Here is a 13886-nt window from a genome sequence, read left to right as displayed (position 1 = left end):
AAGTGTAAAACAGTCTCTAAACGTTTAGGGAGTGTCATCATATTAAAATACTCACTTATCAAGTGCCTTGTAGTACATGTCTAGGTCCCTGTTTACCAGCTCTGTTGTTCTCATAACAATCATCATTTCTCTGTATTTTTCCTCCGCATCTTTGAACTGAGATTCTCGAAGCTCTTTCTTAAACCGAATGATCTCTTCCTCAAATCCATGCTGCCGACCTAATGCCAAACTGTGATTTCTTTTCAAATCCTCTATTTTCTCCTCCAGACGTTGTCGTTCACTGTCAAATAAGAGAGGAATCAAGGTATATTATGTGTTCAGCATTTAAGTCTTTAAAAAACAGCCCTACTTCCCTATTTATGCCGGAAAGTAACATTTTGTATACAAATTTAAGTACTAGAAATTAATCCACCAGGCCTAAGGTATATTTATTGGTCTGAAAGTTGGAAGCGTACTATGGAAGTACATTTAATATTGGCAAAAAGTGAGAAAACATTTTTGATAAAATTTGTTTACAGAATAAATTTAAAGCCACTATCTAGTTAGAGAAAACAAATGACCAATGTTGGAGGCCGGAATGCTAGAAATATATAAAATAGCTAGTCTGACATTATGGACCTAATTATTCATGCTGCTGCTCAGCAACAAGATTATTATTTTGATAATTTGTTAGGTGCCAATACTGCATTTGGCACTGTACTAACAAATATAAAAAATAGCTACTGTCCCAAAGAATATACAATCCCAAGGGATTAATACCAAAATTGCTGAAATCAATGGAAGATCTGCCATTGGCTTTAATGCAAGCAGGATTGAGCATGAAAAAAAAGACATGAAGACAAGATATACTTGTCTGGAGAAGTGAATTAATTCCCCACCCATTGATTGGAATTATAATGGAAAAATCATTGAAACCATTCAACGTGCAGCAACAAGAAAGAGGGCAAAGATACTCTCCCTAGCTACATTTTTTAAAATGAGACAATCATACATGACATTTTAAATTTCATATTACAAAACTATCGGAAAAGATACACTGCTCATAAAATATTAAGCTGTATTAGACGTGTTATATAAAAGTGGTGGTATTGTTATTTTATAATTCTATCTGAAATGCTACTTGCAGGACTGGTTGCCACAGTAGTCACAAAGCATATATGATTACATTGGGTTAGATCCTGCAAACACACGTGAGTGACTACTCATATGAGGAGTCCCACAAACATCAAATGGACTTATGCACGCGCGTAACTTCACTCATGTAAGAAGTGTTTGTAGGATTGGACCTTTGGAGATTTTGTAAAGCAGCAGTCCTCAAAACTATGGTTTCTGGAATATTTGCTGATCAAAACAACAAAAATTTGCTGGCCTTCCTCTTAATTCCTACTACTAAATGACACACAAAAAGACAGGAAAATATTTAATGTACTTTTAATTAGCACCACTTTTTAATTTAAGCAATTAGCTTATGCTATAGTTGACACAGGGATTTTACGCAAGCATGAACTTGGAGGGGAAGTGGTCTGTGTGAGTGGAGGAAAGGTTGTCCATGAAACAATTCTCTGTTAAGATGTGATCAACTTCTTGAAAATACCCGCTTAACATTGAAAGATGTTATTTTTTTTTTAAAAAGATAAGATACCCCTACTTTTTCAGCTGTGGAACTTTCATTTCCCCCATCTCCTTCAAATTTTGCTTTCGTTCTTCTTCAACTTCTTTTAGCTCTTCATTTCTTTTTCTTAATGTAAGGTTATCCTCTAGCCATCTTTCCTGAATCTAAAGTCAAATAAAGTCAAGTGGTTTAACAGATTAATGCATTTTTCAAATTCCATGTTTTTACAAAAAACATGACTTTCCACAACTAAATGAAAGCTTTTGATTATTTTAATCAATGGCTCTGACAGATAAGTCATCAGAGATGAAATTTTCCATGAACCATGTATGCCTCAAAATGCCTTTAGGCGTTACAACGAATATTATTAATAATAAAATATCAGACCTGCCAGTGGGATTTTTGCTTGCAAATAAATAAAATTTAGGTGTCACAATAATACTTTATTCTGATTAAACACATAGCATAGTGGAAAAAATGAGATAAATCCAATCTCATGCTTGAGAATATATGTAGTATTTGTTAAATACACCATCAAAGAATTTCAAGTATTGAAAGAGCACAGGTACAAGCTAATAAACATGTTCAAGAGTGACTAGTTGCTTCTGATGCCTTGGTTTCTGGGTATCCTTAAAGGGCCCTCCTACTCAGAAGGCTCTAGACACAAAATTACTAGTCACTTCTGAAAATGTAGGCTGTTAATTACACTATATACTTATCTCTTTTGGACTACCACGTAAACTGAACATTACAGACCCCGCTTTTCAAGAATGCGTCTACTTTAGAATGTGTAAATCTTGCAATTTTTTGGGCTGATACATGGTAATTATTCTCACTAAGGTCTTGATCAGGCAAATTGATCTATGTGGGAAGACCCTGTGCCAGCGAAGGTCACTCCTGAGTCACCGCAGTTCTGCCTGGGTGCTAGGGACCACCTGCCTGGACCCACCTACAGAATCAAGGCCTAACCATTCAGTATATGCTCTATCATAAACCAAGATGAGTCGGAACCTACCTTCTGAGTATCAATGTCTTGTCTAATTGTTCCCATTTCTTTATTTATTTTTTCTTTCTGTTTCTCACAGTCAGATAGTTGAGTTTTTACTTCATCAAGTTCAGACTCTTTTTGCTACACAAAAAGGAAATTTTGTTAGTTTAATAAAAAATAAAGTTTAAGAGTATTTTTATTCTCTTTATTATAAAATTACCTTTTTATAGTCTTCTTTTCCTCCGTGAATATATTTCTCAATTTCTTTCACATAGTCATGGATATTTTTAACTTTCTCTTTGATCTCATTTATCTGTGGAGAAAAGTATCTAATGAAATATAGGTTTAGGTCTAAGAAATATATATACTTCACAGAACTGCATAAACTTTAAGTACAGAACATTTTCAAAGTGCAGATCATTATCATAGCTAAAGTTTACTTTGCTGTGAAACCATTTAGTTTTTAAAAGCCAAGTATAATCCAGTTTCTCTCACATTACCATATTTTTCAAAACACATTAAAATGTTATATTTTCTAGCAGATAGATGCATAGTTATTTTTATGACTGTTGTTACACAGAGCTTTTTTTCCCTAACAAGGCTATTTATTATATTACTACATTTTATTGATTTTTAATTAATTGCTGTCAGAAATGTAAAGTAGCCAGGTGCTTTGGCAGTGAGTACCAATATAAATTCTAAACAATCTCACACATTTGATAGTAGAAGATTAATGTGAAGCAACCTATGTAAATCCACCACAATTCTCAACAAGGCAAACTTCCTGATGACAAAGGCCCTGCACCTTTGTCTAAAAGAGTGTGTAATTTTAATTGACTGAATTTCTACTATCCCAACAAGCAAAATATATTTTACTAACATGTGATAAGTAGTCTAACCTTCTCTTGTGTTATTTTGTTACTTGTGTTCTTTTTGTTGATTAGATCTACTCTCTCCCGCTGAAGTTTTTCTAAAGTTGCTTCCAAAGGAAATAGCTGATCCTTCGCCTCCTGGGGGAAAAAAGGCCAAGATGCTTAATTTCCATTAGAAATCCATCCTTATCTTCTCAATGCCTTAGAGATTGTTTCATGTTATTGCTTCTAAAATTGTGAAAAAAAAAACATGCATGAATGTGAACAGACATGGTTTTTCTGTGACCTGGAATGTTTTTTTAAGGAAGTATGTTTATTTTTTCAGGGTTTATGAAATTGTGAATATGCCGATAAAGCAAGTGCTATAGGTCCCCAAATTTATATGGTGGCAAAATAAAGATGAGAAATTTAAAAAAAAAAATCTTAATTTCCATGATAACTGATAATGTTAAAATAGGACAAAGTTAATCCTAGCGTACCCCAGTTAAATTAAATATTTAACAGTATTTCCGCAAAAGTAAATAAATTACTATTGGATTTTCTTACTTTGATCTCTCTGTACAAAGACTGAACCCCAGTGGACAATTCTACAGTCTGATCTTCCAGTTGTTGTCGACGCTGCATATTACTGGAAATTTGTAGCTTCTCTGCTTTAAGTTCATTCACTGTACTCTTTAGCTGCTGGATCTGAGTCTGCTGGTCCTGTTTAAGTTTTTGATTTAACTCAATTTTACCAGTAACTGTAGAAAAATAAATTAAAAAAAAAAACACATTTAATCAACCTTACATTAACCAAAACACCTTTTACTCTGCACTAACTGAAATCTTACTCTTAGTATCAGATGACAGATCATAACACACAAAACATTCCAATGAAAAATGAGAAGCAGTATGCCTGACATAAGATTTCATTAAAAGATCTTAAATAATCATCAACTATTGCTTTAAAACATTAAAAATATAAATAAGCATATACTTTAAAATACAGAGTTTTAAAAAGTTACTTTCAATATTCAAAATGCATAGTGCCTGGGAAACTAACAGTTTAATTCTATGATTTACCTGTATCCCACAGGTGTTTTTTTTCTTGTTTTTCCTTGCTTACTTGTATAACAGTTCGACCTAAGTCTACCCCTTGCAGCTTATTGGCCTGCTGTGCAATTTTTCGTTCAACATCCCTGAGATCAGTCTGAAAATAACAGGAAAAAACGTTAAGATTTTTGTACTGTTGACTGCTGTATTTAATAACTTTAAGAAAACAATCTTGCACTTATACTACTTCAAATTCAGAGCAGCTTATACTAAAAAATGTGTTTTAATCTAAAATGTACTATTTATTTTTAAAACAAATGTACAAATGGATGAGGTTATTAGAAAATGAGTTTATACTATAGACAAAATTTGCAAAGAGTTCTTAACGCAGATTCCAAAATTGCATAATTTATTTTGAACACCTAAATATTCTCAAATTCAGAACTTCAGTTGTGCACGGGAAAACAGCATTCACACAAAGGTTTCTATCTGAAAAATTCAGTGTGTAAAATAGATGATGTAATTTTGTAGTCCATTTTATTAAATTAGGCACATTTGTAAAAGCTTACACTTAAGGTCTGTTGAAACAAAGAAAGGAAAAATGTAGCCAGAGTAATAAATATATAATGATGCATTCAGAACTAAGGGAATTTTAAATCAGTATGATCAACATGACTTACTTCAAATCATACAGGGTGCAGAAGTATAGGACTTTATTTCCTGCCCATTTGACACCTTTAAACACTGTGCCACGGTTTGACACAGCTGAAACTATGTCAGCTATTGTATTGTTTTTTTAAAAAATCAGTCAGAGTTAGGAACATTCTTGAATTTATCTTCTCTTATTCAGTGCTGCATGAATATTTTCACTTAATTATGAGGCAAATGCTGCCCCCACATGTATGTGGATGGAGCTATAGCAAATGGGCAATATTTGGAGAGGCACATAGTATGAAGCCCAGATGCAGGAAGAGTTGGAATAGAGTGGCAGAAGGTTAGGGGTGTAAAGGACAGTTCAGTTACTAATTAGGAGTTGCTTCCAAAGTGATTGTGTTCCCACTTGGAGAACACAGGAAAAAGATCTTTCACCTACTTCCACCATGGAGTTCTACAAACCCAGTGATGCTTGTGAATTGTTTGTAAAGCACTTTAGTATCCTCTGAAATTAAGGGCACTATACAAGTATATAATATTATCATCACCCAAAACATATGATAAGTTTGGTATTATTTTTTTTAAATCCTTTTTTTCCTCTATTGGCTTTGAGATTCTTCAACATTTAGAGGCACCGTGATGGACTGCATACCAAGGTAGCACTAAGGGAGTGTTATTTTATTCATTAATAAATCTAGTAAACTTACCTGATACCTTTCCATAAGTGTTATATCTTGTAAACATGCTTTGGCACTTTCCTCCTCAGGCATAACTGTACCTAAGAGAGTTTCCTGTTCTTCTACATCATTCTTTAGGCGCTGAATATCTCGGTTTACATTCTGTAGCTTGTTTCTTAAGTCTGGTATGTCCTTTTCTTTAAGTTCAGCGATGGTCTGCCTTAATATAAAATATAAATCTATAATAACAATTGCCCATTTAAAAATAGTAGCTTAAGTTCAATATAATGTGTAATTTGTGCTATGATTTAGAATTGGAGTAGATGGAACCATTTTACAGAAATTGTCACTTACTGAAACCTGCCTATCTGGTTATCTCATTCATCAACCTATGGTAACAGATCCTATCCTTTCAGTCAGCTAAGATCAGTTCAAAGCCAAGAAACCTTATCAAAGCAATGTGCTCATGCTAGTCTCAGATCTTACAGAAAACCACTATACAATACTACCACCTTGTGAAGAAAAAGCATCTCAGCTTTTTATATTGTGTATTCCCCCCCGGCCCCTGCCCTTACACACTAAGTCCCATGCAACCCTGAGCTAACCAGACTCTACTAGAAAACAGGCTCCCAACATTTCCTGAGCTTGGAGATCCTTCACCTCTGCAAAATTCATGCGTTTTCCACCCCAACCCCAAATCTTGTTGGTACTGACATGAATGCTAAACTTTTTTTCAGTTTTGTTTTGGGAGAGTTGGGAGAGAAGAAAAGGAGAGTAATTCAAAGTGCCCTGTGTGATACATTTTTCCCAGTTGAAAAGATGCAGACAATTCTGAAGCAAGGAGAATTAATCTTTGTAGAGAGATCTGCAGGAATCCATCTGGTGATTTTTTTTCAACATTAACTGCTATCTGGTAAATTTCAAAGACAACAACAATTAAACTGCTCCTTAGAAATATCTAATGTCAAGGGATAAAATTCAATCCATGCAGGGATGGGGTTCTCAAACTGGTGGTCGGGACCCCTCAGGGGGTCATGAGGTAATTACATGGGGGGTCACGAGCTGTCAGCCTCCACCCCAAACCCCACTTTGTCTCCAGCATTTATAATGGTGCGAAATATACATTAAAAACACTTTTTTTATATATATAAGGGGGGTTGCACTCAGAAGCTTGCTGTGTGAAAGGGGTCACCAGTACAAAAGTCTGAGAACCCCTGGATTAGCAGTATACGGATACAAGGATGGATTCCAAAAAAGGCAGGAAAACACACACACACACACACACTTGAACCTCAGCAATACAGAGGAGGTACTGGGGACCCACTAGGATGTCCCCGCAGATCCCAAGTTCAGAACTTCTGCTCCAGAAGGTCTGAATTCACAAAACCTTCTCAGAAACAGAAAGATTAATAAAAATAATTGATTTATATCTCCTGTAACAAAATGTTTGTAAAATGGTGAGCTTGATTCACAGTTTGTTTTCAGTAACATAGCCTCTGCTTCAGCACTTATGGCAAACATATTTAACATGAAGTAGAATGAAGACATTTTAGTGACAGCATAAATAATTTCACCATTTTAATTATATAGATGTTAAAAAGTGAAAAAAAAAAATGAAGGATTTTTTTATACTGGACATGACCTCTGAAGAAGCAACACTTAACCAATTCCTCTGCCTAACCCTCAACAGAAATGTGAAAGTACTGGAATTGTCAAACATATAGTACAGTCTAAACGGAGTAGAGGACAAAGCTCTTGGTTATTATATATTGATGTAATGACACTTTCAAGGGTTAGTGTTTTGAGAGTTGAATTATCTACTTCAAAATATTTTCCTCACGTTTATCCTTGTTCTTTGTAACGCACAGAAACTATCATCATTTGGAATAATATGATTCCTTTTAAAAGTGTGTAACAAGAGGTGCAGTATACTTTGCATGGTACCTTACCTTATTGGTTTAAGCCCCATCATTTCATCACGCTTCTTTTCTCTTCTTTTAAGCTCAGACTCTGTTGACTTCAGTTTATCTGGAGCAAGACGTAACTTGGACTGCAGATCGCTAATTACATCTTGCAGTTCTGATTCTGTTTGAAAGACCCTCTGACAAACTGGACAACATGACTGGTTCTCATCTGTCAGCTGTGTAATAAACTGTGAATAAACTGCTGTGGCTCCAGCAAGCATAGCTGTTTTTAAAAGAATAAATTAAAGTTTGTCAATTAAAGCAGTGAATAACCAAATCTGCAACAATAATTTGTAGCACTATAAAAGGAAACAAAGTTGAAACCTGTGAAATTAACAGAACAATGGAATATTTTAGCTTAAATTGCTCTCTCTTAAATAAATGAATTGTGAAAGTGACTGTAATTTTCTTTGAATACTACTAGACTCTTCTGCTAACATTAGGCACGACGAGCCAGGTCTATTGTATAGCTGGCAGATCCAGGTAGTGGAATATTCTCCCAGCTTTGACACAATCCAGGATCAGGACCTACATATTTACTACGTCAAAGTAGTTATTAGTAAATTTATAAGAATAAAGTAATAAGGTAGCAAATTCACTGAGATAACAAAAATGTTTTCGTGGCTGTTTACATGCAATATAGAAGTAAAAGAAACTAAGGAAAACTGATTTTAATTTTATTCTTAAATGTGGCACCTTCAGGTTGGGCCTTATATAAAATTTTATATTAACTATTGCTCATCTCACAAATAAAGATAAGGACCCACTACTCCATATAACAGGCAGTATTACCGTCTTAAGATTTGGAATTTAAATTTAAAAAGAGCTTAGAAGAAAGTGAAGAAATACATAAACTTACCTCGCTGCTTTGAAGTCTTTTCAATTTCATCCTGAAGTTTGTACAGATCACTATCAAAATCTTGGCTTCCACAAACATCAAAAAGTTTGTCTTCATAATTGGACAACTGCTCTTCTTTTTTTCTTAACTCAATACTGGTATGATTTTTATTTTGTTCTGCTGAAGCTAGTTCTTTACTGAAACAGGAATGTGTGAATTCTTATATTAAAGAAGGGCACCGAAACAAGCTTACAAACCATTATAGCCCAGAAACTATTAGGTTAGCTTGAATCTCAAATTCACATTGGACAAATTCCTGCTAGTTTTGGCTGAAAACCTAATCTATAAGGAATACTATAGCGAGAACAGGCGTTCGCATGGCACTGTTGTAGTCAGCGCCGCAAGATATTTACGTGCCAGATGTGCTAAAGATTCATATGTCCCTTCATGCTTCAACCACCATTCCAGAGGACATGCATCCACGCTGATGATGGGTTCTGCTCGATAACGATCCAAAGCAGTGCGGACTGACACATGTTCATTTTCATCATCTGAGTCAGATGCCACCAGCAGAAGGTTGATTTTCTCTTTTTGGTGGTTCTGGTTCTATAGTTTCCGCATCTGAGTGTTGCTCTTCTAAGTTTTCTGAAAGCATTCTCCATACGTCATCCCTCTCACATTTTGGAAGGCACTTCAGATTCCTAAACCTTGGGTTGGTTAGAAGTCTGACATTGGTACCTTTTTTGCGTTTTGTGAAATCTACAGTGAAAGTGTTCTTAAAGCGAACATGTGCTGGGTCATCATCTGAGACTGCTATAACATGAAATATATGGCAGAATGCGGGTAAAACAGAACAGGAGACATACAATTCTCCCCCAAGGAGTTCAGTCAAAAAATTAGTTAACGTGTTATTTTTTTAATGAGCATCATCAGCATGGAAGCATGTCCTCTGGAATAGCGGCCGAACAACGAAGGGCATACCAATATTTAGCATATCTGGCATGTAAATACCTTGCAATGCTGGCTACAGAAGTGCCATGCGAACGCCTGTTCTCGCTTTCAGGTCACATTGTAAACAAGAAGCAGGCAGCATTATCTCCTGCAAATTGTAACACCAAACTTGTTTGTCTGAGCGACTGGCTGAAGTAGAACTGAGTGGACGTATAGTCTCTAAAGTTTTACATTGTTTTATTTTTGAATGAAGTTATTTTTGTACATAATTTTACATTTGCAAGTTCAACTTTCATAATAAAAAGATTGCACTACAGTACTTGTATTAGGTGATTTGAAAAATACTATTTCTTTTGTTTTTTACAGTGCAAATAGTTGTAATAAAAAAATTAAGTGAGCACTGTACACTTTGTATTCTGTGTTATACTGATTTCAATTACATTTGAAAATGTAGAAAACATCCACAAATATTTAATAAATTTCAATTGGTATTCTATTGTCTAACAGTGCGATTAATCGTGGTTAACTTTTTTAATCACGATTAATTTTTTGAGTTCATTCCATGAGTTAACTGCGATTAATTGACAGCCCTAATACTAACCCATTTTCTAAAAATATTTTGAACTGGCTTTTGGCTTAAGTATCCTTGTGAAAGGGGGCTAAGTTACATATGCAAAAATATATTTGTTAGGAATTCTAAAATTAGACTGCTTCCTAACAGTTATAAACAAAGTCCATTACAGAACGTACGTGGATATTTCCAATATAAAAAAAAATCAGACTTATATTATTGAATAAAACATTATTCTACAACCATAAGGGGATGAAACCCAAACCAAATTGTCATTCTATTCTTCAAGAAAAGTATATTTCTTGACTGATCATTATATTTCATGTTTCTGAACTTTGCAGTATCATTGAGTCTCAAATCTTATAACCAGATCTATATGGAGTCTCATGAACTTCAACTGGATTCTGCACAGCTATAAGGGGGTCTGTCAATATGTATCCCACTGCAGGACTGGGGCCTCAATAATTTTACAAACTGAAATTATGGGCTTGATATAGAGATTCCTGGGTGAGGTTTTTTAGCCTGTGTTATGCAGAAGGTCAGACTAGATTAGCATAACGGTCCCTTCTGACCTTATATACGCATTAATTTTAAGATGCAACAAACAATAATAAATCAAACAAGACATATCTGTAGTAAGGTAACAGAAACAATGGATTAAAATCTCCATCTTCAAAATGAACTAACTTCAGAAATTAATTCTGAAGCCAGAATCAAGCAAATGAATACTTACTTAAGTTGGGCAAGCTTGTCTCTTGTCTGATTAATCTCTCTAGTTTTAGCATGAAGCCAATCTTCAAGCTGTTTTTTGTTAGGAAAATATCCCAGCAATGAGGTCAATTCATCAATATGTCTAGATTTTATTTTTCTGATCTGCTCCTCTTTGTCCACCTTGGGGAACAAAATACTCTTAAAATATACTTTTCTATATTCACAAACTGTTATTTTATTCAGTGTACTTATAAAGTTACATCTTTTTTCAAATGCACAATTTTTTATGCAATTAATGATGTAAGATTCTGATAAATAACTGCTCCTCATAAAGCCTCAATGAAAGATATTAACTTCATGTACATTTCTTAATAAGGAAGATACTAGGAAAATAAAAAAAAATACGCTACTTTGTCTTTCGTCAACATATCCATTTGAGTGATTGTTGTGGTATGCAAGTTTAGCTGTTCCATCTCTTGATCCAATTTCCGAAGGACCTTGTCCAGGTTTGCTTTCTCATTCTGAAGTTTCTGTACCTCCAATTCAAGAGCTTCCACATTGCTGTTCTTCTCAGCCTTATCTAGTTCACATTCCTAAACAGAAAAATAAAATCAACCAAAGATTTATTTTTAAAATGTGATTTATAATTATGCCAATTCAAACAAGACTAATGAAGTCAGACTGATAATGAGACAAGAGGAAGGGATTTTCATTACTCAACAGTAATAACTCTGATGGATAAAGGAAGGACAATTACATGATCGGAAAGGACTCCAGACAGAAGGATGAAGGCTATGAAATGGGGCTGTAAGTAAGGGATGTAAAACAAAGAAAAGAGGACATGGATGTTAAGACTCCAAAAAGGTTGTACAGCCTCCCCAACTGCTCATCTTCTACCCTGATGGATGCTAACGTAAGAAGAAAAATGAGTTTTCATTCCTCTGTTAAGGTGCTAGATAGATAGAATATGGCTTCAATGTGCCTCATCCACATCCTGTTTGGTCTTTGCTTTTTGGCATCCATTGAATGATAAAGTACACTTAAGAGTTTTACTTAAGGGAAAGACTATGTGGAGAAATTCCATGATGCATTAAATTCTTCAGCTATAAGCAAACAAGTACAAACATTTGGCTAAAAAAGCACAAGTAAGGAGGCAGCAATTAGACAACTTGCCTTGGAATAGGGATGGCTTGTTATAAGTTTATAACTGTGAAAATCATGGCACCATGTTCTTTTCAGGGTCCAAGAACAATCATGACTGATTCCAACAAGTAAAATCTAGGTTACTCTCAAAGAACATGATATAGATTTCACGGTTTTGGGGATGGCAGAGGTGATCAGATTCTTTCATTATATTACTGCTGTCCGCATCTGCAATACTTGATGTGACCAAAAGCAACAAGACAACCAAATATGCTTTTTGGTGTGTATTTATTTAAATTATTCAAATAGAAAATCTTACAGCCTTGATGAGTTCCGGATCCAGTTCCAGAATCCTGTCTGAAGACTCCTCCAACTGATTCAGTTCATATTTCACATTCTTCAGTTCAAGCTGTTTGCTATTTTGAATGTCTGACTTCAGGTCAATGATTTTTTCCAGTCCAGTTTTCTTATCTCTTATTTCATCTATCTGTTTTTGTTTCATTGTTTCTTTTTCTGCAAATTCTCTCTGAACAAAGAAGCCATCCAAAACAGTTACTAAGCAATTATCTACAGCTGAATTATTTTATACAAAGCCCCCTACAGACTTTTTTCTATAAGTAGATCACTATGACCATATTGGCACCTGTCTAATGCAACACACTGAAATATTTTGGAACAGTAATAGAGCTGGTTGGAAATTCTCCACCAAAATGTTTTTCTGTTGGAAAATACCGAGTCGTTGAAATCAAATCATTTTGCAAGAAAGTGTTGATTTTGACAAATCTTTTGACAGACACCAGGCAGGTTTCCAACAAAAACTTGCCTGGTTTCCCACCAGCTCATCTACCCACTTCCCTCGCTTCTCAGCAGTTCACCTGGCAGAGAGCTTGGGAGCTGGGGATGCCCGAATGCCTGGGCAGCAAGCTTCTAAGCTGGGCAGCCCAAAGAACCATGTGTTTGGGGAGTCAGCCATCCTAGCAGGAGTCGGGCAGTCCTCTGAACAAACTGAAAAATTCCATTTCGATTCTCCTGATGGGGGACAAAAGTTTTTTTTCCAAAATTCAAAATTTTGCATAGGCAAGGAGGATTTTTTCCAGCCAATTCTAGACATTCATGTTAAGCAGAATATTATTTGTATTACCATACTACCTAACATAGGTGCTGACTCCGTGGGTGCTCCGGGGCTGGAGCACCCACAGGGAAAAAAATGGTGGGTCCTAAGCAGCCCCCTATCAGCACTTCCCCCTCCCCCCGATCCTCCTGCCTGCCAGCAGGCCCTGCCAATCAGCACCTCCGCATCCCTCCCATCCACAGCAATCAGCTGTTTTGTGGCGTGCAGGAGGCTGGGGAGAGAGGGGAAAGGGGGCAGCCTTGGGGACGGAACAGGGGCAGGAAGAGGCGGGGCTGTGGCAATGATGGAAGGGGTGGAGTGGGGGTAGGGCCTGGGGCAGAGCCAGGGGTTAAGCACCCACCAGCACAATGAAAAGTTGGCGGCTGTGCTACCTACGAGCCCCAGTCATGGGTAAGAACACCACTGTGCTAGGCACAGTACAAACACAGAACAAAAAGATGGTGCCTTCCCCAGGGAACTTACAATCCAAGTATTAAATGTTTTTTCACTACATTAGAGCTTATGATAAGTTACACTGCGTGTAATTTAAAAAAACAACAGCACCTGAACAATATAAGGTGTCCTTGCAAGGTCTTCCTGGCAGAAGCATCTTCTAATACCAAGCATACTCTAAAAACGGTTGACAACTGTGTGTATAATACTAGAATTGGAAAAATTGGAAAGAGTCCAGCGGAGGGCAAGAAAAATGATTAGGGGGCTGGAGCACATGACTTATGAGGAGAGGCTGAGGGAACTGGGATT

General features: G+C 35.9%; 1 protein-coding gene across 1 annotated transcript in view; it reads right to left on the bottom strand.

The window, feature by feature from the left end:
- The window catches only part of RAD50 (RAD50 double strand break repair protein), a 39669-nt gene that overhangs the window by 10234 nt on the left and 15549 nt on the right, over positions 1–13886 (bottom strand). Inside the window, exons 10-22 of the mRNA XM_048861330.2 lie at positions 12333–12539; positions 11281–11463; positions 10893–11050; positions 8659–8834; positions 7785–8022; positions 5866–6055; positions 4535–4661; positions 4019–4212; positions 3500–3610; positions 2821–2913; positions 2628–2741; positions 1649–1776; positions 56–280 (exon numbers count right to left, since the gene is read on the bottom strand). Coding sequence (XP_048717287.2) covers positions 56–280; positions 1649–1776; positions 2628–2741; positions 2821–2913; positions 3500–3610; positions 4019–4212; positions 4535–4661; positions 5866–6055; positions 7785–8022; positions 8659–8834; positions 10893–11050; positions 11281–11463; positions 12333–12539 — 2144 coding nt within the window. The remainder of the gene's footprint in view (positions 1–55; positions 281–1648; positions 1777–2627; positions 2742–2820; positions 2914–3499; positions 3611–4018; positions 4213–4534; positions 4662–5865; positions 6056–7784; positions 8023–8658; positions 8835–10892; positions 11051–11280; positions 11464–12332; positions 12540–13886) is intronic.

This window comes from Caretta caretta, chromosome 8 (genome assembly GCF_965140235.1).
Source record: "Caretta caretta isolate rCarCar2 chromosome 8, rCarCar1.hap1, whole genome shotgun sequence".
NCBI lineage: Eukaryota > Metazoa > Chordata > Testudines > Cheloniidae > Caretta > Caretta caretta.
This window is presented reverse-complemented; position numbering and strand designations above follow the sequence as displayed.